Source organism: Rattus norvegicus, chromosome 2 (genome assembly GCF_036323735.1).
Source record: "Rattus norvegicus strain BN/NHsdMcwi chromosome 2, GRCr8, whole genome shotgun sequence".
Classification (NCBI taxonomy): Eukaryota; Metazoa; Chordata; class Mammalia; order Rodentia; family Muridae; genus Rattus; species Rattus norvegicus.
The window spans coordinates 104,683,421-104,708,738 of NC_086020.1; the positions used below are offsets into that span (position 1 = coordinate 104,683,421).

At 38.0% G+C, this 25,318-nt stretch overlaps 1 protein-coding gene across 3 annotated transcripts in view; it reads right to left on the bottom strand.

Moving 5' to 3' along the window:
• Positions 1-854: 854 nt before the first annotated feature.
• Positions 855-25,318, bottom strand: part of Cpb1 (carboxypeptidase B1) — a 60,550-nt gene continuing 36,086 nt past the window's right edge. For all 3 annotated transcript variants that reach the window (XM_063281288.1, XM_063281289.1, NM_012533.2), the window contains 9 exon segments: positions 21,806-21,930; positions 15,810-15,909; positions 15,618-15,719; positions 14,620-14,721; positions 12,777-12,887; positions 12,605-12,695; positions 11,539-11,741; positions 3,285-3,369; positions 855-1,175 (listed from right to left, as the gene is read on the bottom strand). In XM_063281288.1, the coding sequence (XP_063137358.1) occupies positions 988-1,175; positions 3,285-3,369; positions 11,539-11,741; positions 12,605-12,695; positions 12,777-12,887; positions 14,620-14,721; positions 15,618-15,719; positions 15,810-15,909; positions 21,806-21,930 (1,107 nt within the window). In that variant the 3' untranslated portion in view covers positions 855-987.

Genomic DNA, 25,318 nt, shown 5'->3' on the forward strand with positions numbered 1-25,318 from the left:
TTCCATGGTTTGCTATGGTTCTAAGATCAATGCATTAAGTTGTAAACATGGCATGTTGGCTCTGCCTGAGGTGGCCCTTCTCTCCCTCCCCAAGCCTACCTGTGCCCTCTCCAGTTCTCCCAATTCCTTCTTCACTGACTTTTTCATTATCATTTGAACAACCACAGGAAGTTCTGGATGTCACTTTGTACAGTGTATTGTGACTCATTTACCCATATTATAACAAGTCTCAAAAGCCTTCTCCCCACACTGGAAGTTTACTTCTTACATGTTCTTTTTGAGCAATCTAGAACTCATTTATTTAGTATAAGGCAAATAACTAATTTTCTTTATTAATTTTACTATTTTATTATATATTGTTTCTTTATAACATGTTTGTTCTAGTGCATATTATTTTAGTATTAAATATTTACATATTATTTTATTTATTATTTTTATTGATTACTTATCCAGTTTCTGTTTTATCACACACACACACACACACACACACACACACACACACACACACGCACACACAAAACAGGAAAATGTGCAATCTTTCTCTTTCATTGTTTTGTCTTCAGTCGCTTACTAAAATTTTTGGTATTCTATAGCTATTTCATTATGTCACTTGAATGAGCTGAGATAAAACCTAAGCCAGGATGCCAATTTTTCAACTCTATTATATTTTACCATGTTCACTTTCCACTATATTTTTTCCTATTCATAAGTTTTCCATTATAAACAGGGTTCTCTGTTAGTTCTCCGAAAAACTCCAGAAGGAGAAGTTTCGCCATAACTGATAATACCAATACGTGCACACAGCTGAGTCGCTCATTGTTCCCTCTCCCTCCCAAAGCAGGCCATCTGCTATGTTTTCCAACAATGATATGATTTTATTAAGATATTTTTAGAGGTCCAATTGGTCAACACACCCAAAAAATTAAGAGAAAGAGAAACAAGACATGAGCAGTAAACATTTTGGAATAAGGTGGTCCAGATTCTTCACTAATATAGATGTTCTCGGACATAATTGGCAATGTACTTGACTGCAAGCATTGTCTCCTCACAGGTCTGGCGGATCTGAGACTCAGGAAGGAGAAAGCCAAAGAAGCCTGTATCCCGGAGTTCAAAGGTAAATGAATATTTGATTCCCTGATCATAAGACCAGTCGTCAGATCCCCCAGCAGCAGGATCTGAAATGAGAAAACAGCAAAAGAAAAACCTTCAAGTCTAGCAAGGAGGGTAAAAGAAATCACCAGCTTCTCTTTCTAACTACGAGTTTTTCACTATGAAACATATTACGAACAGGCTGCCTAGTCAACAGAAAAGCAAAGTATATCAAGAAATCAATTCTATGTCATCCTAGAATTATTTTTGAACAAACGATCCCAGAAAGTATGCTTTTAGTAATGTGAAATTCTCAGTGCACTTAGATGTAGTGGGGAAGTGTGTGGGCATCTCACTAAAGAATGACTTTCTCCCAGGAAAGCAAAGAAAACTGAGTGGTAAGAGGACAGCACCTCAAGCTTGTAGAAACTTAAGCATCATGAAGCTTGACAGTTTGAGGGCAAGGGTGACCATCTTCTTCTTTTTCACTGCTACAGATTGAACTTGGAGCTTTGCTCATGTTAGGCAAGGGCTATCCACTCAGCCACACCACCTTTGGTTCCTAAGTATTCACTTTTTATCTTTGGTGCCTGACGTAGTTATTATTTAGTTAAATCATTCAATTATAATTTTGTTGTCACTAATTTATCTTTTTTGTTCATCTATTTAATCAAGAGCTCAACATCCCCTACTGAGCTGCAAGTCGTGTGCTCATCTTTAGAGGTGCTGGGACAAAGGAAAGACATTTTCCTTGTCCCTTATTGACCTACAGACAGTGGCAACATAAGCCTAATTAAACTTGAGTGCATAAACCCATGGTTTGAAAATAGGTGAACAAGCAAGTCATCTCTGTCAGAACCACCTTAAGAGGACACCTTACAACAAGGCCACAGAAAGCGTTCCTCTTTAACAAACTTCACATGCTTTTGAGCTTTAGCAAATGCAACAGCTAAGGCTGGAGCCTTCTCAATGGCAGTCATCAATAGCCCCTTGGTGACAGGACTGGGTCTTTTGCCTTGTGTCTATTTCCGATCTTTTCAGAACTTGGTCAAGAAGAAATCAGTGGGAGGCAGAAGAAAGTGGAGATAGAAATAGAATATTTGTCCTGCAGAATGTGCCTTTTAAGAGAACTTCAAACTCTGTAGTGACTGCGATGCTGGGGTCCAGCTTGCCTAGCTCTTCCTGCTTTCGCTTTATGAGTGCTGCATATGTGCAGAAGCTGGTGTTAAATCCCTTGGAGCTGGAGCTGCAGATAATTGTGACTCAATCATGTGGATGCTGGGAACCGAACCCAGGCTCTGTGTAAGAGGAGTTTCATTCTTTTATCATATGTGTTCTAGTCCCCTCCTTCCCTTTTTTCCTTCTGACCTACTCCCTACCCTACTCTCCTGGGCTTTTCTCACTTTCCTGAAATGCATAGACACTGGGTCTGGAATATGTGAGTTATGCAAATACCTGTGTATGGAAAGCCAAGATTTGCCTATGAGACAGAGCACATGGCCTTTGTCTTTCTAGTCTAGGTTACCCTATTCCATGGGATATTTTCCAGTTCCACCACTTTTTCTTCAAATTGGGTGATTTTAGTTTTCTTTATGGCTAAGAAAATTCTACTGTATCTGTCTTGCTGTGTGTTTCTTTTACTTGTTTTCTCAGGAAGAGGAATTGGGCTCCTCCGAAGGGTGAGTTATTTCCTCAATTCTTTCCCTACCTATGGTCTTTTTTTCAAGAAATGACTCCCTCCTGTGCTCTTATCCTGCAATGATCCTTTAGTGATACATCCAAGTCATCACCCTAGGAATAAGATCCAAACATAGGACACTTGATTTGGGTATGTTCTTACTTTGTAACCTAATGCTCTATCTCTTAGTACCAAAATCCCTTTGGTCACTTCTTCAAAGACTGCCTTGGTCTGCTTACTCCAGTTTTTCCTCCCTGCATCCTTCTTTTCTTTTTCTTTTAGCACCTACCGAAAGCTTGGCACATAGTAAATCCACAAAGGATGCATACAGTAGCAGAAGTCACTGTCGTTTGGAAAGGCTATTTATTTCTACCTATTGCATAGAAAAATATATACTACATTTAAAAATTGCTATGAGGCACAAGTGCTTTAAATGACGAGAAAAGAAAGACAGTAGGAAGCATAGTTCCTTTCTAGATATGCGGTTTCTTTGCATAGTTCTGAACCCACAACTCACAGATTGTTGTAGCTCCTGGGCCATATGTGTACTTGGTGCCATGCAGAGTGGCAAGCTCCTTTGCCGCACCTTTCACCAGGGCATTCTGTTGAAGAACCATCAGCAAGTGAACAAACAAAAGCCACAATGCCAAACAAACACATACCCTGCACACTTGTGTCAAAAACCAAAGACCTTTACGGCACATTTGGATTCATATTTTATGCCTTTTCAATGTCTGTTTCAGTTTTTCCACCTGAGTCATATTGATAAGTAAATCTTGTGAAAGAATGTCTTCCCCAATGCCCTCCACAAGCACTCATGCTGAAGTTCTTTCATTTCATTGCTGCAGGGTGTAAGAGCAAAGCAAGCCCCAGGAAGTCCTTACGCTATAAACAGAGGTTATTGATGTCAATGCACAAAAACAAAACATACCTGAAAGGCAAACAAAACAACCATAACTTGACAATGTGGTTGGACAAGAGCCAGTTGAGTCATTACAGGATGGTGAGAATTACGGCTGGAGCATTAGCAGAGGAGCACACATGATTGTATAGACACGTCTTTTGGACAAAATTGCTCTGTGACTCACATCAGCTTTGAAAGGCTGTTATCTTATTGCTATTGTACATTAAAGGAAATTTAGTTTGTGCCTCAGTGTCTGTTGTCCTTGTCGTTAGCTGCTCTCCCATCTGGATAGTTATTTCATTGTGCGCACCATTTTTAAGGTTACCTTGTCATGTAACTTCAATATCTCCCACTTCCTCTCATTGTGAACCTCAAAGTCTGTCTTAACTTTCATCTCACATCCATTCTGAGGTAGAACTTCCTTCCTTTCATTACCGCTGTATTTGGATATTCTTCTTCCCTAATTGGGATGGCCTTCCCTTTCTTCACTTAAACAGAGAATTTTCTTTCCTCTCAGGTTGACTTTTACATTACTTTTCTTTTGCAGCAGCTTCCATTTTTTCAGAGTTCCTTCCCTCTATTGAAGTCAGTTTTTTTTGGACACATATTATTGTATATTAGTTCCCTGTTGGATTTGTGGCTATTCTTTTCTTTTCTTTTTTTTAATTTTGTCTTTTATTCTCTTTCTATTTAGTTCAGGTTGGTCTTGAACTTAAGACCCTCATAGCCCCCAGTCAGGCTCTTGATTGTATCTTCAGCAGATAACTCAGTATAAGTGGTTGACTGAGTCATTTTCTGGGGTTCAGGATCATTTCTGGCCGGGTTTCATAATACTGAACTTTTCAAAAGTTGGACTGCTACCTTCTGAGTAGAGAAGGCCAACTGTATGGAGTGGACAGTTATACTGTGTATATATGGTTGATGTCTGTCATATTCAGATGCTGACATTAATTACAAAGGAAGAAATTTATGGGCCACTCTCTGATTTCAGAAAAATAAGGCAAATAAACATCAGCCAAAATGTCATGTATAAAATTTCAATTATAGTACTTAATAGTACTTCTTGTAATCTTTTCTTTTGGAAAATTCAAATAATTTTACCAATATTACTCATTTATCATCCCAATATCACCCGTCCACATTCACCACCACAGAATTTTCTAGTGGAATGTAATGCCATGTGGAACAGCCCACTCAATGGAATGTTCCAAATAAGCTGAATGACTGTTGAGAACTGTGGATAGAAGTGTGACTGTAGCATTCACCAGTGCATTTATATATGCCAGAAGATCCAAGGAACAACACAAGAGAAGAGTCCACAACTGAAAACTCAATTGACACTTTGATTGGAGCCTGCCACTTGTGGAAGAGGGGCCAAAAAATGACTAATGTGCTCACACCTTACACTTTACAAAGAGATTTTCTAGGAGCTTGAAACAAAATGCAGAGATACTGAAAGGACATACCCAAGAGCATGCATCCAGGTGTGGTTAGCTTAAGCTATGACACCATCCATCTACCCTTCTTTTCCACTTTTCCTAGTCTTCAAATACTCCAAAAGAAATGTTGTTGGAACTGGTTTACTGATTTTCAGGAATGGAAGGAAGTTAAATATTCATCAGCCTAGATAAAGCTTTGCTGTTTATCAAGGGACAACATGGCCTGTATCAATCCTTACTAGGAATTTCCTACCATATCTTATGGAGGGTCACCTTTGTTTTCTTAACTTAAGAGGACCTATACCAAAAGACAGAGTCTAAAATGTCACACAGAACTCAAAACATGAGAGATAAAAGAAAAGTAGTACACTATTTACGGGGTCCTGGGCTGCTGGGGCCTCATAAGTAGAGGGAACTCTTCTGTTCCAAAGACTCGCATCCCCAGGTAATACAGGATAAAAAAAGTCCCTGCTTCACTGCAGTGCACATGACCCTCACTTCGGTCTCTTGCACATTGCCAGAGTAGGCACAGTGGGTTAACTGAAATTATTACAGCATGAAAAATAGAGTCCCCAACCAAACCCTCATCAAACCTGAGGTATGAAATAATTCTAAGGAATTTAACTTAAAGACCAAAGTTCGTACCCTGTGGTTAAGACATGTGATAATGGGAGCCTCAAATTATCTCTAACAACAGTTTCCTTCCTCCTGTTCTGTGATAAGGCTAACTTATACCAAGGAAACAGTGAGAAATGTTACTTTTATAATTGTGGTGCCTAAGGAGGTCTTAAGCTTCAAGCAGGCATCAAGGAGAAAGAATTCAGAAGTGGGAAACATCAATGTGACTTTAAATAAAAGGAGGATCCTGATTACAGTGACAAAAGAAGTCAGGGAAACAATTGATTTAAGGCAGCTCGGCCTGGTGTTACCCCCATAGCCCAGGAGCAATGTTGGAGAGAGGAATGCTGTCATTGACATGAAGCGACTTGTTCTTCCAGTCAACCTGCAAGTGTATTCCCCTCCCCCCAACATTCAAGGAAAACAGCAAGTGTGAGGCAGTTGTATTTGCAGTCCAGAGAGATTTTCTTTTTATAGAAATGATATTTCTCCCAAATACATTTAAAAAATAAACACCGTATAACATAGGTACAGACAGTGTTTAGCAGCTGAGATTTGCAGAATACTGTATATTATTTTGAGGAGGATATAAGATCTTGTAAAAGTCAAGAGGACTTAGCCAGGAATGTGACTCTGCTCTTATCTTTGTTTAAAGCAGTTTCTCAATATAGGCTCTCCCAGCTTTTCCTGAATCATCCTCTCTCTCTCTCTCTCTCTCTCTCTCTCTCTCTCTCTCTCTCTCTCTCTCTCTGTTGGAGTGGGAGTAGGTTTCCTGGTATCCTGTATGTTTATCAGCATTCTCTGTACTCTACCACGAGATGTCACTAAACTTCCACAGTATGTCAATCAAAACATCTCATATTTTTGATTGTGAGCCTAGCCTTTAACGGCTGAGCCATCTCTCCAGCCCAAAATATCATCCTGAGAGAGGTAACCCAATCACTAAAATACCAAACATGGTATGCACTCAATGATAAGTGGATATTAGCCCAAAAATTCGGATTACCCAAGATACAATCCACAGACCACATGAACCTCAAGAAGATCGACAAAGTGCAGATGCTTCAGTCCTTAAAAGGGGGAACAAAAATATTCAAAGGAGGAGAGAAAGGTTGGAGCAGAGACTGAAGGAACAGTCATTCAGAAACTGCTCTACCTGGGGATCTAGCCCATATTCATGCAGCCACCAAACTCAGTCAATATTGGGGATGCCAAGAGGTGCATGCTGACAGGAGCCTGATATAACTGTCTCCTGAGAGGCTGTGCCAGAGCATGACAAATACAGAGGTGGATGCTCGCAGCTAACCATTGAACTGAGAATGGAACCCCCATAGGAGGAATTAGAGAAAGGATTGAAGGAGCTGAAAGGGCTTGCAATAATACCAACCAACCAGAGCTCCCAGGGACTAAACTACCACCCAAAGACTATACATGGACAGACCCAGCTGCATATGTAGCAGATGGTGGCTCTGTTGGGCACCAATGAGAGGAGAAACCCTTGATCCTGCCAAGGCTGGGCCCACCCAGTATTGGATAATATCAGGGCAGAGAGGTGGGAACACCCTCATAGAAGAAGGGGAAGGGGAAATGGGATAGGGGATTTATGGACGGGAAACCTGGAAAGGGGATAACATTAGAAATGTAAATAAATAAAAATACAATAAAATAACAAATAAAAAACATCTCATAGATATTACCAAATGCCTTCTCTGGGTAGAAGTAGGTAGCAAAATTAGTTCAAAGTGAGGAAAAACATATGGTTATGGCTAATGAGCATTTGGGAGAAAAGTTAGAAAAGAAGACAGATTTCAAAGGTGTCTTCAATTGACAACTTTGCAGATATGTTTTTAGCACCTTGGCTTCCCAAAATATCATCCTGCCAGCAGGTTTGATTAAATTTAACAAAAACGTTAGATTCCAAGTTAAATGTAAATTTCACATAAACTTAAGACATTGCTCTAGTATGATTCTATCTCATGATGAATTGGAGACATGGTTATAGTAAAAAGTGTTGTTTTATGGAAATCAAATTAAATGAGTCATATAACAGACCTGGCTACTATTTATCATATTAATACATTCAGTCTTTCTGCAAGATGTCCAACTTACTGATTGGACTTCACCATCCACATTTTCTATCAAGAACACCCCTTAACCCTGTTTCTTTTTCCATCTTTATTAAATTGGGTATTTCTTATTTACATTTCGATTGTTATTCCCTTTCTCGGTTTCCAGGCCAACATCCCTCTAACCCCTCCCCCTCCCCTTCTCTATGGGTGTTCCCTTCCCTACCCTCCCCGCATTACCACCCTCCCCCCAACAATCACGTTCACTGGGTTAGCCCTGTTTTTTAGTCTGACTTTTATTGGCTTTACTCTATGGTTCATTGCCCCATTTGAATCATGTCCATTCTTCAACTCTCAGAACAAGTTACATCTCCTTTCTTTTTAGACTTATCTTACCCTCCTCTCTCCTTCACTCCCTTCCTCTTTTGTTTCCTTCTTCTTTTCCATTCCCTCCTTCCCTCACTCCTTTCTTCCTTCTTTTCTTCCTCTCCTCCCTTCTTCTTCCTTCCTTCCTTCCTTCCTTCCTTCCTTCCTTTCTTCCTTTCTTTGAGATAGTTTCTTTCTACTTAGCTCTGGTGGTTCTAGTACTCTCCATATAAATCAGGTTTGCCTTGAACTCACAGAGATCTGTGTGCATCCACCTCCTTAGTGGGGAATTAAAGTTTTATGCCATTGCTACATCTGCTTTCTTATTGAGTGCTACACATGTCGCCAGTTCTGTATCATGAATCTCTACAACTGTGCACAATTAAACTCCCCATTTTGTACATTATTGTTTCCTTCCTTTGAATTTTAGCAAGATCATAATTTCTCAATTGGCATGATCTATAATTTATAGAAACTTAGTATGCTTTCAATGAAATTAATCTTAAGTCAAGTTCAGTTAAGCACAACTATGTAGGCCCAGGAAGAGAATTTTATCAAGCCAAAAAATCCCCTGAAGTTTCTAATGGTACATTGGCAACAAGCTTCTTTACTAAAACAAATTTTTTGTTTCATTTAAACCTTCTTCGGGCTTTATAAATTTTGAAATGAGAAATTCTGAGAAAATACCTTAAATATACATTTTGTGCCTCAAGATCCATATACATTGGTTTCTCGTGGTCTCCTGACTGTGAGTCTGTGGCCTTATTAGACTAGTTATTAGCAAAGGACATGATGACTGCTGTCAGGAGTTTGTGCATATGTTGTAGTGGCTACCTTCTAATCAGTATTCCTTTCCTTTGAGTGTTCCCTTCTGTGACCTTGCATTATACTCAATGTTTGAGTGAGGTGACAGCTTTTCCTTTCTCTCTCTCTCTCTCTCTCTCTCTCTCTCTCTCTCTCTCTCCTTCCTTCCTTTCAATGTTTTATTTACTTTTTGTGTTATTTATTTATGTTTTTAATTAATTAATTATTTTATTTTTGAGACAGAGTCTCATGTAGCCTTGGTTGTCTTGGAGCTTACTATGTAGACCAAATTGACCTTTAACTCATAAAGATCTTTCTGCTTCTGCTTCCTCAGTGCTGGGATTAAAGGTGTGTGCTACCACATTTAGCTTTACAGGGTTCTATTTTTATAGCTCATTAACTAAAATTTTAATGAAGAGACAGTGAATGACAGGCTTCAGCATTGGAAGGTGTTTTAAATCTGTCATTACTGTTAATAGTTCTTCAGAGAATTGTTATTTTTTTCTGATTATCTTTCTCCTTTTGGATAATGGATAAATACTTATCAAAAGAATGGTCCAGGATCCAAGATTGTACTCTTAGAAGTCAGTGCTATCAGGCAATATAAGTAAATCTTTTGTACTATCAAGGGTCAGAGATAATTACAGATTGGTTGCAAGACTTTTTTTATGAATTTCCTCAAAAAATTGTGGCACCATTTCAATTAGGCTCACTCCACAAATAGAACCAACTCCCAACACTGTTTTGATGATTATGAACCAAGGACTAGACACCATTAGCAGTAAAATCATTCATAATGATATTCTGCTATACTCATAGATTATTGCCTTTCTCAACCATCATCGGAGAAACTTCCTCCTGAAGCAAAATCAATCAATACAGAGACCCACAGACAGATATTATGCAGAGAGTGAAAGACCTTTAATTTTGCAACCCTACATGGGATGCCTACTTCAAATCCCTTAGCTCGGAGCTCAGGGAACGAGGAAGGGTATGTAGAAAAAATGGGGCTGGAGAGATGGCTCAGTGTTTAAGAGCACTGACTCCACTTCCAGAGGTCCTGAGTTCAATTCCCAGCAACCACATGGTGACTCACAACCATCTGTAATGGGATCTGATGCCCTCTTCTGGCATCTGAAAACACCTACACTCTACTCATATAAATAAAATAAATAAATTGTTTTTTAAAAAAGTGTAAGAGTCAGAGGGGATAGAGGGCATCAAGAAATAAGTCCCTCTAAATCAGAATGATCAAAGCTCTATTAACTCACAGAGTGAAGCAGCATTCACAGGACCTGCATGGTCTGCAGCAGGTCCTTTGTGTATATTATGGCTTCCAGTTTAGTGTTTTTTATGGAACTCCTTGAGTATGCAAATAAGTAGGTCTCTGACTCTTGGGATCTTTCCTTGTATAGATTTGCCTTGTCTAGCTCATATACAATAGTTTTATAATTTATAACTTATTTTGTTGTATTCTAATTATCCCTTAAAACAAACAGGAAGCTTGTTTGTTTTCTAATGAGAGGCAGAAAGGAAGTGATCTGGTTGAGAGAGGAAGTGGGGAAGAATTGGGAGGAGCAGAGGGAGGTAAAACATAATAAATATGTATTATATGAGAAAAAAATCTATTTTAAATAAAAGAAAAAATATTAAAGCGTGTCTTTGGAAGTTGTTGCAAGCTAGGAAATGGCCACTACCTCTAAGGCTCAGGGTTACTCTATCATTTATGTCAGCTTGTCTAAGCCTTCATGTCCAGGTGGGAAAATGAGAGACAGACCAGAGAATTTCTAAGATTATTTTATAGTTTTTAGTGCAGAAAGGTCCTTGTGTCCTGGATTGGCAGTTCTGGGTTCACTCTGTTTAATTCTGGCTAAGTGTGTGAGGTGGGACAAGGTATTCAGCTGATATTCTTCCAAAATACATTTTGAACCAGTGTATTATTACTTATTATTGTTGTGAACTAGTCTGTATGTATCAACCTAAGATTGTGCTATTTGTCATAACTGGTAAATGCAGCCAGTCATGGTTATGTAGCCTGGCCCCACTTCCTGTTTTCTTTCTCTGCTTCTTGACAGCCAGACCAGCCTTATCCTTTTGTCCCGCCTTCTCTGACATGATGGACTTTGTCTTCTCTGGAACTGTTAGCCAAAATAAATCCTTTTTTCTTAACTCACTTTTTGTCAGAATACTTTATCACAGAAATAGAACAGTAACAATACAATCATTATTGTGATATAGCTAAATGGAACTACTGCCATTTTGCACATTAGTAAATAATTCCTACTCAAGTGAGATTGCTCCTTGTATCAAAATTCCATTAGTCCCATCCAGTTTGTCCAGAAAATTTAATTCCTTAGTGTATAATATGTGTATATACATACATACATACATACATACATACATACATCACTCACACACACACACACACACACACACACACACACACACACACACACACACACACATTTTCTACTCCAGAAACTAATAAGGATTTGTTCTGACAATTTTTGTCAGAATTAGAATGAAAAGCATTTTCAGCACTGGAGTGGTCTCCCTCTCATTGCTCCCACTCACCAATTCCTCATAGTTCTCAGGCAGTTTGTAGTCATAGGAGTAAGGGTAGAGCATCATCTGTGAGTATGAGTGGATGGTCAGGTAGGCCTTGATGGTGGAGAGGTTGTTGCGGATGAAATCTGCCAGGGCCTTTGTCTCTTTTTCAGACTCTGGGGCTGGTCCACAGTAAGTTTCAGAGCAGGGACTCCGAGAAGCTCCCACTTCTGCCAAAAATAAGTGTATTTCTATTAGTGGCCAATGGCCACTTACTGAAGTTTTCATAGGAGATGTTAGGTATTTCATATCTTCAGGTAGGAGGCTAAATAATATAAGTTGTTTTCTTAGCACTCTCTCCAACTATTCTTCATGAGTTTTCATCTGTTTGCCATCTGTCTGTCTGTCTGTCTATCTATCTATCTATCTATCTATCTATCTATCTATCTATCAACATCTATCTATCTACCTATCTATCATCTATCTATTGTCTATCTATGCACCTATTAGGATAGCATGTTTTAAAACGTATATAATAAGAAATTACATATGAAATCACTAACATCATTACATTATAGACCTTTAAAAACATCAATATTTATGAAGACAGATAGTATCCTTGTGCTCCCTGTGCTTCAGTCTGCAATGTATACATCTATATACAGTGAGATCAAGACAGTGGGGTCAATCATTAATAATCATTAAATTATTATTCCTGTCTAGGGAAAAATCCTGTTACTATAACCACTGAATTACATCTCAATTTTAAATGATTGTTTATTATTGTGTATAAATTATCATTTGATTTGACTCTGTAAATATATCACACACATTGATGGATTGCATCAGGTATGTCAGTTGTGCAGTTACAGAAATTAACATATCTAGGAACACAACACAGAACTTTGCACTATATTTTTTTCATCAAATGAATCAATAAACTACTTACTGTGTTTTGAGAAAGTTAAAATTGTAAAATATAAAACTTTGTGGTTTCTTTTGTTATGAATATTGACCTAATGCTTTCTCATGCTTCTTTATCTTTTATGTTTTTAATGTTGTATAAAAAATAGTTAACTAGACATATACTCACCACACCAGCCAGCATTAAAATTCCTGTTGGGGTCTACACCCAAGCAGGAACTTCCAGCCATAGTAGAGCGGGTTTTTCTCCACATTCTGTCCTGAAAGTAGATTAAACAGTTAGATCAAAACCTACAGGAAGTAACAGTGTGAATGTCACAAGTCCCTCTGAGTTCACATACCTTAGTCCAGGTGTAGACATAGCCATCAATGTTGACCACAGGCAGAACATAGAAATCCAGTTCATCTAGAAGCTGTTTCATGTGGATCTCTTGATTATAGGTACGGACAGCCTGGATGTGAATAACAATGTGGAATTTCATGCAACCATGGAATGGATGATGCTGTCAAAATTTACAATGCCTGGGTGCAGTTGACTTTAGTAATAGAAGCAGGATTCTCTGCCTCATGGCCAGACTGCATTTAAATCCAAAATTTTCTGGAGCTTTCTTGGATGAACCATTGCAAATTAATTCAGAAGTCCTTTGAGCAAAGGAAATTAGGTTTCTTATAATAAATTCTTATATTTTAAGAGCATATCAATGTAAAGTTTTACATTTAGAAAAGAGCTATAAAAATAATTCAAGGAATTCTCATACAATTTTTATCTGGCTTTCCCTAACACTACCATTTTTTTTCCAATAAAGTATAGGTACAGGTATCAAAGTAAAGGAATTAGCACGGGCACAATATTATAAACTAAACTTCAGATCTTATTCACAGTTTTTTTAATCAATGCTCCCTTCTGGTTATAGGGATCACTTTGTTCCTCCTCTGTCTCTTTCTTTCTTGGCTCTCATGTTGCCCAGACTGACTTAAACTTGCTCTGTAGGTGAGCTTGTTCTTGAATTTCTTATCATCCTGCCTTTATTTTCCAAGCACTGGGATTATAGGCCTGTAGCAGAATAGACAGCTGTTACATTTCCTCCTTCTCCGCTGATGTATGATGATTTTCAATATTTTCTCATCTTTTATAACTTTCACATTGTGGAAAAGCATGGGTTAGGTTGATTGGCAATTGTAGGGAGATCATATATTTAGAAAGGGATATGAAGGTGACCTGTCTTACATGATATTACAATTTTACTTAACACTGGTGAAATTATTCTTTTGTTTTTAAAGATTTATTTATTATATGTAAGTACATTTTAGCTGTTGTCAGACACAGCAGAAGAGGGCATCAGATCTCATTACAGATGGTTGTGAGCCACCATGTGGTTGCTGGGAATTGAACTCAGGACCTCTGGAAGAGCAGTCAGTGCTCTTAACCACTGAGCCATCTCTCCAGCCCTGGTGATATTATTCTTAAGTACTTAGCTAAAATAATTTTTAAAAAATATTTTCCATTGTAAGCTTTCACTTTGTAATTAATATGTGTTGCATGGAACATACTTTGTGGCTCTGAAAATGTCTTGTATCTTCTTAAAGTTTTATACACTAAGTTTTGCACTTTTAATAGATTTGCTGAAATCATTATTACCATGATATTCTAAAGGCGATTTTGGTCTTTATTTGGGGACATAATGTTTGTAATTACCCTATAAAAATAGTTATTTTCTCTTATTTTATTTATGAAATATATTTGTATCAATATGAATGCATGTACATTTTAAAACTTGAACATTTCAGTTTATCATAATTTAATATGTAGCTGCTGATTTATCCATATTGATCAATTTTTAAGGGATGAATTGTTAATTTAGCTGTCAACTAGTCCACGTAAGGCAGGTGAGAAAGTGTAACTTAGGGAGATTGAAATAAACCAAATTTTCTAACTTAAAATAATGCATGTTGTACAAAGATCTGTTGACACGTGTTAAAACTAATTTAGCCCAATAGAAACTTGGAATTGTGGATTGTGTGTGTCTACGTGTGTATGTCTGTGTATGTGTGTTCTTTCATGTGTGCATGTGTATGTATGTATGCATGTGTGCATATGTCATTTTTCTTATTTTAGTTTATAAAGGAATGAATTGAAGTTAATACTTTCTATTTCTTCCATCAAAAATTATTCTGTCAACCCACCTCTCTCACAAACCACTGACAGAATGCAGGAGAAATCCACTCTCTTGCATGGAAACCACAATCGATGAAGATGGCAGGCTTATTCGGTCTAGTTTTGCCAATCTATTGTGAGAAAAAGGTAAAGGAGAATTGTTATTTACCACATGGCACTCAGGGGTTAACATCCACTTTTGTTGGAATCTATAGGTGAATCCTGACAGCATCTGGTGGTGCCCAACACTCAAACTCTCCTTGTCTCTGAAGGGTCCCTGTGTTTAAGCTGAAAGCTCAAATTACTATTAGGCTTATTAAGCCTACATTGCCACAAAAGGCTTGGTTACACTGCTTGCCCAGCTACTCTTATTAAGTGATGTGACTATGACAGTTGATGACTAATCATAAGCAATTATAATTGCTGCTAAGTTTATGAAAATTTCTCTTCTCCCCACTTGTTTCTTGTCTGTTCATTTTGTCACTGGAATTTCATGATAAAAGTGGCATTCAGGGTGATGGAGACAAATGTTGTTGCTCATTGTAATGTGACCTGATAAATGAGGAAAGCATGACAGATAGCTTGCCAAAAAAGTTTGCAACTTGCAAGTGGACTTGGAAACCACACCTGGGAGAGAAGAATGTCATCACAGTTGACCGTTGCTTAGACTGCTTACAGGGTTGTGGTAAATTTTACAAGAATTCTCTTGTTTTATTGGATTTTACTTTTGGATAAATCAAAAGTAACTATGTAAAAATGCATATAAATAAGGGGGTTGGGGATTTAGCTCAGTGGTAGAGCGCTTGCCTAGGAAGCGCAAGGCCCTGGGTTCGGTCCCCAGTTCCGAAAAAAAGAACCAAAAGAAAAAAACCAAAACACAAAAATGCATATAAATAAAAGAATCCAAGGAATCTGAGCTGTAGGGCATTTTTTTCCCCTTTGTTGATAAACATGTCTGTGAAAGAAATGCTAGTGAATCAGAATTCATTGATTTTAAACCACTTATGTCATCTTTAAAAATTGTTACCTTGAGGACATACATGTTACGTCCTTCAAATGTGGTTCCAATGACGCTCTGAGTGACAAGGTCTGGATTATCAGTGGCAACTTGTTGAATCCACGCCTCAATCTACCAAAGAATCATTCTTGGATTAATGCGACATAGTTGGTTAAACTCCCAAGTCCTCAAAAAAGCAGCAGAATCAGGCACTTCCCATACCGTTTCCCACTTGTTGTACTTGGTGTAGCTGTGTCCACTTGCACGGGTGTGGCTATCAAACTGGGATTCCAGAGCATTTCTCACGTTGCTTATCAGTACCCTGGATGAGTCAAAATGGGTGTTTTGAGTATGAATATATTCTTTCCCAGGGAACACACATGAAGCAGCTAAGAAGCACAGCTTTAGAAGATGCTACAGTATCTCCCCCTGACTTATGTTGCCTTTTGACTTTTATTGAGGTCTTCGGGCTAAACTACTATTGGAGATTCTGGTAGCAATTACAAAACATGAGCCATTGAGGACACCTAGGGACACACTTACTCATGTAAGATGGAGTCTTCCAGGGTCCATAGGTCACATACCTTAGTGACCCTAAACACAGAAACATTTTCTTTGATACCCAGACATTTGCCTCAGGGCCTTGGACATCCACACAACAATGCATATTTGACACATATTTGTTTTATATTCTTTTTAAAACTTTATTTATTTTATGTACCTGAGTACACTGTCATTGTCTTCAAACACACCAGAAAAGGGCATCAGATCCCATCACTGATGCTTGTGAGACACCGTGTGGTTGCTGGGAATTGAACTCAGGACCTCTGGGAGGGCAGTCAGTGCTCTTAACCTGTGTGCCATCTCTCCAGTCCTATTTTATTTCTTAAACCTCAGGCATTTTCCTGATTTTAGCACTAAATGCCTCATGTCCCAGAATCCTACTCGTTATAACCAAAGTAATGTAAGAATTGGCCACTGAGGGCCAGTCTTTAGGATTTTAGAAAAACAACTTGCTGGTTGGAAGTTCAGAAATATTAACAGCACTAAATATTTATTGGGTAAATGACATTGAGTTTAAACAACAAGTGTCTGTGCTATTTGGCTGACTTGATAATCTAATAGAGCTATAAGAAATGCAATATTAAAACTGAAGAGACAACCCTAGAGACCTGCCTATTCATATTAATTCAGTTGAAAATTCCTGTATCTGGGGTGTGTGTGTGTGTGTGTGTGTGTGTGTGTGTGTTTGTGTATTTATCTTTATTTCTTATTACTATTTTGAGTGGAAAGTATGCTTAGAAGGGAGAAAAAAATCTGATCACCAATATCTGTGATCACTGAATATTCTAGAACAAGTCAGTTTGTAAAATCTTCTGTCATTCACGGTTAAGCTTTTCCCTGGTTTTCTCTGACATGAAAGAATTGCAGGCACACATAAAAGTCTTCTTTTCGTCTCTTAGACTCCAGGGCACCTATCAGGGGCTGAACCTCTCGTGTGCTCCTCTTTTCTTTGGTAAATTTGGGTATGAGCTTGTTTCTGTTTGTGGAAAATGCAATAAATTAATACTAAATGACTTATTGGAGCTCTTAGCAAATTCTTTCTTATAAATTAACTCTCTTAATATTTAAAAAATAAAAAGGAGCAAATCTTAGCACTTATCTGAGCAAAGAAAATTTTCTTGGAAACAGTTATCAAAACTTAGTGACTTAGTCTTTTGCAATTCATCCCAAATGTAGGTCTACCAATGTATGGTTCTGGAGTCTCATTGGGCTGCAAGAAAGATATCAATGTGGAAAAATTTGAAGGGGAGTTAAAAGGAATTGTGAATTGGGAATTAAAAGGTCAAGGTAATGGTTTGGCTAAATTTATGTATTGACTTCAGAAAAAAATCATGTACTTCTTGGCTTTAAATTCATGCTTTTAGAATAGGGCTTTTGATTAGAGAATACTCAATGACCTTTTAAATTCTGAGATGAAATTGATCTTGGTCACTTACATAGATGACTTTGAAATAGAAAAACCTCATTTACAACCTTTATAAACTAATAAAACATAGATATTGAGCCATGAATTAGAAAGAGATTCAGAAAATGATCTTCAAGGAAAATTAGTAAAAAAACATAGTCAAACAAGAACTAAACAAGCAAAACAGAAATCTAAACAGAAAACACAACCGATTGGTGAAAACAATTCTATTTCAACATGATCCAATGGAAAGGACAAATCCTGCCAAACACAGGGGGAATTCTCTGAATGGAAGAAGGATCCAGTGGAAATGGCAGGTGATGTATCTTTAACTTTTTATTTTCCCACTGCTGGGGCCTGAGCTCAGGGCCTTGCATGTACAGGCAAACATAGAGTCGATCTGTATCTCTAGTTTTTATTTAAATACAATCTGATGTGTTACACAATATGTAATGTACATGAGTTCTTACTAGGTGTCCGGGAAAAATAAGTCTTTTTGTAGCCAGCTTTTATTTAAAGCTATACTCATGGCCATTGCTGATTCTCAGCAATCAGTGTTGGGTAGAGGCAACAGCAAAGCTCACAGATCATGTAGATCTTTTTAACACAGCTCACCTCAAGCTCACATGACTTAGAGGAGGCTTAGCAACTATGAAACTAACTGGTTGTGCTTTGTTGTAGGAGGAGACATTCTTTTAAAGTTCTTACTGTGATAGCCAATATTTTAAACATGACAAGGTATAAAAAATGAGTTTAAATTAATAATATAAATAATAGTAATTTATAGCACAGATAGCCTTTGCACCTTGGGAAAGGGCGTCAGAAGACTTGTATCATTTTGAAATTTTAGTCAGATCATGAATTATCCTGGAGAAAAATTTAAAAATCTGTGCACAAAGAAATATAAATTGTCGTTTTACATTCAAGACTGTATAGTTAAATACAGAGATACTGGGAACTGGATGTTGTCGATCAGGTTGAAGTGCACTGCTAACTACTTGGAGGCTGGGGCGCACCCCGAATGATCCTTTGCAGCCTTCTGTTAGTTGGCTTTATTAGATTTACAATAAAGCTCTATTACAAAATATTATTATAGCAATTAGCTACTATTGTAAATGCTTAAAACAAGGCCTCTTAAGGACATCATTGGGGTTATAAAATTCACAGACATACATGGTATACTTTCATATTCTTTTATGTTAGTGCCATCCAATTTCTTTTTAATTTTTAAAAACAAGTGAGCAAATTAGATCATTGTGACTTTCAATAAAGCACAGAACATCATGGCTGGAAAGGAAATGGAAACATGGTGTAATTTATCAAAGAGACTTCACAAGCTTAATTCTTTTTACTAAAAGTATTTTTTAAAAAATTAATGTGCACGAGTATTTTGTCTACATGTATGTCTATGCACCATGTGCATGTAGTGCCCATGAAGGCTAGAAGAAAGCATTAGATTACTTGGAACTAGAATTGCAGATGGTCGTGAAACACCATCTGAGTACTAGGAATTGAGCCCTGGGTCCTCTGCAAGAGCGGTCAATTTTTATAACTGCTGAGCCATCTCTCCAGTCCTACAAAGTTTTTCAATGTGTAGAAAAATGATGGTACAGGCAGTTAGCAAAATACAGTCTCACTGTGATTTGAATAAGGGGAGAGAAAACCTTTTTGGAATTCTTAGGAAGCAATTTTGTAGAATACAAAAAAGTAAAATGTCTTTTACTGCTTATCAAAGATTCTGTCAATGTACTATCCAATTCTCAGTCTTTCTGTATTCAAGGAGACAATCTTGCTACATGGAACTAATTTTATCTTTCTTTCTGTACACATTTTGAAATTTGGCCCATGATAACTCAAGGTCTGTCTGAAATTGTTGAATGATACGAGCTATGGTGAAGAGTGTGTGAACCATTGAACAGATGTAAATCATATTTTCATGGGACTTGTCAAGTTCATCGTCTCTGTATACACAAGAACGTCTAACTGCAAGTTCTTGCCAGTGAGAAACTAGCTGATATAAACTAATTACCATATGGACTAATAATAGGGTATATAGTGACTGTGACTAGTATAGTTATTGCTGGAGTGATCTTTCAAGATTCCTGGGGACTTATTTATTATTCAGAAAATTATGTGGTGCAGTACTCTCAGAAAAAATGCAAACATTCACAAGATCTAAGCCCAACGTACACTCTATACTGAAGGAGACAGCATGCACCCATAACGGAATGAAATCTGTAACTAGAAAATGGAAGAGAATCTTTTACTTGATGCTGTTAATGAGGACTGATGGGGGTTCGGAATCATTTCACTGATGTAAAATATGAACAGAATCAAGACAGCCTTTCAGTCTCTCAAAATATAGTGCATGGCCACTGCTTTTTCTTTGTTTTCTTGGAAGAATTCTATAGAAACTCATCAGGCATATTAAGCTGGGATTTTAGTAATCCTGACTAGAAAATGAGAATAAAATATCAGACATGCCTCTTAATCACAATTTGCAATTTATAAGGTTATATTTTGCTTTAAAAAGATAGTCTGTTTAGTGTTGCATTTTGATATTTTCTTCAGTAAGGATCAGAGAATAAGTCAGATAAAGCATGATAATAGAGTGAAGCAGCAGTTTTGTGGTATCTTTAAAATCACCATATTGGACTGGAGAGATGTCTCAGCAGTCAAGAGCAGGCACTTCTCTTCTTGAAGACCTGAGTTTAGCTCCCTGCACCCACATCAAGAGGTCCAAAACAGCCAGTAGCTCCATTTTCAGAGGAATTGACAGCCTCTCCGGCCTCTGTGAGTACTGTACTCATATATAAAAACCCACATTCATATAGATACCTATATACATAATTTTCAAATAATAAGTAAATAAAAAGGCAAGTACATGTTTCCTCTTTGTCAACAGAGTAGAACTCACAATAACAGTAATGTTATTATGTGTAAATAATAGTATGTTGTTGTTTTATCAGTGTCATCTTTCCTCATTATATCCTCATCCTGTGGGCTAGGAAACTAAGGCTTGGGAAGCTTAAGATGTTCTCAAGTTCTCATGCCAGGGAGTTGCAATGATAGCCTCTTGTTTAGTTTCTCTGAAAAAAAATTTTCTTGTTCTCTATGCTACTTCTCATGGTGGATCACATTGTATAGTTGACTGCTGACATGTTCCTTGAACATGGATACTATTTTCTCCATTTTTAACATGCAAACATACCAACAAAGTGTTTCTGAAGCTAAAATTCTGTAGATATTATATTCTCAAATGATAATGAAAATTTCCATGTATGGATGGCCAAGGATTGCTGGATAAGCATTCGAACATCCTGGATTGGAGCTCTAGGAGTTCTTTTTCTTTATTCTTGGTCTATGCCTGGATGAAATGTTCTGTGTTGTCCTGCAATTGCTACTGGATCAGCATGGTCTCTTTAACTTCAAGCTACAACACATTCTCTGCTCTCTGCCTATGTACCCTTCAGTTCTCAAATGAAGCCTCATTTTACAGGTCTTCTCTCCATGAGCCAAAAGTTTTATTGATTCTGCTTATTCGATGGTGCTCTGCTCTTTCTAATTTCACTCCTTCACTTGAAGTTTATTTTCTTCTAATATATGTAAAGTCCTAGCCATGCTTTTGTATATCTAAAGCACCTGGGCACTAAATATCTATTTTGGGATATCAGCCAATAGACAACTTTCTCTTCTTTGAAGGGCATTCTCACTTGAAAGATGACCTAACAATGTAATATTTTGGGAGGAGCAGTCTAACCAGTTTAGACAACTCTACTTTTGTTATTCAGAGTTCATGTTTCTGTCTTTTGGCCATTTTCATGTTTCCTGATACTAGTGATAGGGTCTTTAAAAGGAATATATTATCTTTAAACTTATTCTTAAACTAAAGGAATGTGAGAGGCCCTAACTGCCCAGAAGAGATGTAGTTGGTCACCCAGAGCGAAAATTTGAGGATAAAATGGTGCCAACATGATAAAAGTGTCCATAGTTTGACCTTTCCTCTCTATATAATTTTAAAAACAAAATTAAGTCAGATCAAGACTTGGCTGGATCAAGAATGTAGAACATTTTCACTAGTGTAATAGCTAAACAGAAAAGTCACTAAGTCTTAATCTATGGTGCCAGCTCTGCCATTATATTTTTGTGTGAAAAAATATAGTCTTATCCTCATTTTACCTTCACTGGGTCATTCATGGGCTTATGGAGAAGAGGAGAGAATTCTAATTCCTGTAAAGCATAAACTTACTCATAGTGAACTTCATTCTCCTCCAGAAAGTTCTCCACATCAGCAACATCTTCTGCTTTAACATGAAAGTCAACTGTAGTGAGAGGCTTCACTTGTTTAGCAGAATCTGGTTTCCAGAAATCAATCTGAATAAAAAAGTTTATGTAATAAACATCTATAGCTCAATGTCAAGTTAGGATTCAAGAGCATATGAATGTTCTACTCCATATAATTATCTTAAGACTTAACCAATTCAGGTGCGTTCTTATAAATATCTCCATTGAATTAATAAGGACCAACCAGTTAGATGTCAATAATAATGTCTCCAATGCTTGAGATGTGGTTTGGTGGGTAAAAATGCTTATTGCATAAACATGAGGACCTGAATTCAAATACTGAGAATACACTGTATGTACAAAGACAAGCTGAGTGTGGTTGTATGTGCCTGTAACCTATGTTTAGTGGATGGCAGGGAGAGTCAGGAGGATAATTGGGGTTTGCTGACCACCAGCCACCAGGCTCACTCCACATTGAGTGAAAGATCCTGTTTCAAGGGAGTAAGGTAGAGCAGATATCTAGCATCCCCCTCTGGCCTTTTTGTACATAGATAGATATATGTACTAGTACACATTGCATTATCATAAACACACATACCCACTCACACACAAATGCATGCAGACATATATGCAAAACTGAAACTGGCAAGAAGCATGAAGAACATGATTATTTATCATAATTCCACTTAATTGCAGTATTCTCTGGCTACCCTCTTCTGGTTTTTGATTTTTTGCAACACTTACTTATTATGACAACAGTCTCTATGGTAATGGATAAAACTGCCAAGCAGTAATAAATACACTACAGTCCAAAAAGGTAGTGGAGAGAAACTCAGCCTTCCTTTACTTTAGACTTATTTTCATAAACTTTGAACTTCTGTGAAAGTCACAGAAGCATCTTCCTGCTGTGTTTCTACTGTGACTGAAAACAAAATACTCTTGAGGTTCCAGCAGTACACTGAGATTTCTATCTTATTCATAACTGTTATTGGAGTTTATTACATAATGGAGTATTATTATTACATAATAAGAGTGAAGAATATGACTATAAGGGATGGTTGAAAGCATACTGTATCAGTGGGTGGCAAAGGATTGGCTAAAGAGGATAGTTGAAGTAGGGAGGATTGGAGCTAAAATAAGACTGATGATAGTGTAAAGGTAGACTAAAGCACAGAGGAAGCCGAGGTCTAGTGACAGGGAGAGAAGCAATGACAATAGAAGAGAAAAGTAATGGTGATAGAAGAGAAAGTCTTTTTTTTTCCGAGACCGGGTTTCTTTTTCTTTGTGCATCAGCCATAGCTGATGACTTTGTAGACCAGGTTAGACTCAAAACTGCAAAGATCTGCCCATCTCTTCCTCTGAAGTGCTGGGGTTAAAGGTGTATGAAATTCGTAGGCAAATGGTCGGAACTGGAAAATATCATCCTGAGTGAGGTAACGCAATCACAGAAAAACACACATGGTATGCACTCATTGATAAGTGGCTATTAGCCCAAATGCTTGAATTACCCTAGATGCCTAGAACAAATGAAACTCAAGACGGATGATCAAAATGTGAATGCCTCACTCCTTCTTTAAAAGGGGAACACGAATACCCTTGGCAGGGAATAGAGAGGCAAAGACTAAAACAGAGACAGAAGGAACACCCATTCAGAGCCTGCCCCACATGTGGCCCATACATATACAGCCATCCAATTAGACAAGATGGATGAAGCAAAGAAGTGCAGGCCGACAGGAGCCGGATGTAGATCTCTCCTGAGAGACACAGCCAGAATACAGCAAACACAGAGGTGAATGCCAGCAGCAAACCACTGAACTGAAAACAGGACCCCCGTTGAAGGAATCACAGAAAGAACTGGAAGAGCTTGAAGGAGCAACCAGAGCTTCCAGGGACTAAGCCACTACCTAAAGACTATACATGGACTGACCCTGGACTCTGACCTCATAGGTAGCAATGAATATCCTAGTAAGAGCACCAGTGGAAGGGGAAGCCCTGGGTCCTGCTAAGACTGAACCCCCAGTGAACTAGATTGTTGAGGGGAGGGCGACAAGGGGGGGAGGATGGAGAGGGGAATACCCATAAAGAAGGGGAGGGGGGAGGGGGATGTTTGCCCGGAAACCGGGAAAGGGAATAACACTCGAAATGTATATAAGAAATACTCAAGTTAATTAAAAAAAAGAAAGTTAAAAAAAAAAGGTGTATGCCACCACACCTGGCTTAGAAAGTCCAATTTTGAACATTGACTTTTCATTTGTGTTCCTGTCCTTCCAATGTCATCTTAATTGTAGACGTAGGGGTTAGCACTGGAGTCCTCAAAGTGTCTGTGGATAATGCTGATGGAGCCCTTCTCATTCATAATTACTGGGACCTTTTAGTGTGCTCAGAACTCCAATTTGAAGAACCAAATATATCTCCAGGCTGATAGGAGGTGCTGCAGAAATAACTCAGGACACAAACTGAACACATGACCCTGGCAGATAACTGTCTAGGTTTACAATTCATTAACTTCACAGGTCGTATAATTTTGAACTGTGTGGTTTGTAACATTTCCTGAAGGTTCCCTGTGGGTTAAGCTCCAGTTATCCTCTGTGACGGTGGCTCAGTAATGCTGTGTTGAGGTGTTCCCTTCTCTCTATCTCCCCTTCCACATGTTTTCTTGGTGCTTACTGCATTTTTCAAGTGAGCTAATTTTTTTAAAATCTCGATCAAGCCTGTCCTGGAGTATTTATCAAGATGTTAACTTCCTATTTAGAGCAACAAATGCCTATATGATATGTTTGGTTATGACCTGGTCAAATATTAGAACACTATAGTGTCTATGTAACCTTTTCTTGAACATCTAGCGTAAGAATAATGGATTTTAAAGAGGGGTTATTATAATGTTTGACAAAACGTGCAGCCCTAATTTGAGGCTGCTCAACATTTTCAGTTTTAAAGGCTGATCATAACTTAGTATTAGAGTGCTTACCACACATAGGAGAAGCTCTGGGCTTCCCTAGCCCTGTAAAATACATCAAGACAAGAGAAGACAAGACATGACAGGACATGACAAGACAAGACTAAAGCAAAAGACACCCTTTGATGTAGAAAAGATTGATGGGAGCAGCACATCTGTCAGTATCCACCCATGTGGAGCACTGTAAGTGGGACACAGACCTGCAGTCCTGGAGATAGACTCATTGCTCCCTAAGAAACAGAACCAGGAGCAGCAGCACATCCCCACGGCACTTACTAATCACCATGTGGTTACAAATGAGAAACTCAAGTAAGAACATAAACAGAGAGTGTGAATTTCAGGAATTATAGTGACTCGAGAAAGAGATAGAGGGAAGTGAGGCAAAATGCAAGACACAAAATGTGAGAAATTGAGCTATACCTGCCACTGCTAGAAAACTGAAGTTTAAAAATTATATTACAGAGCACCAAGGGACAGAGATTCACATGAAACATTGGTTGGGGAATAAAGGGCTATCTTTAA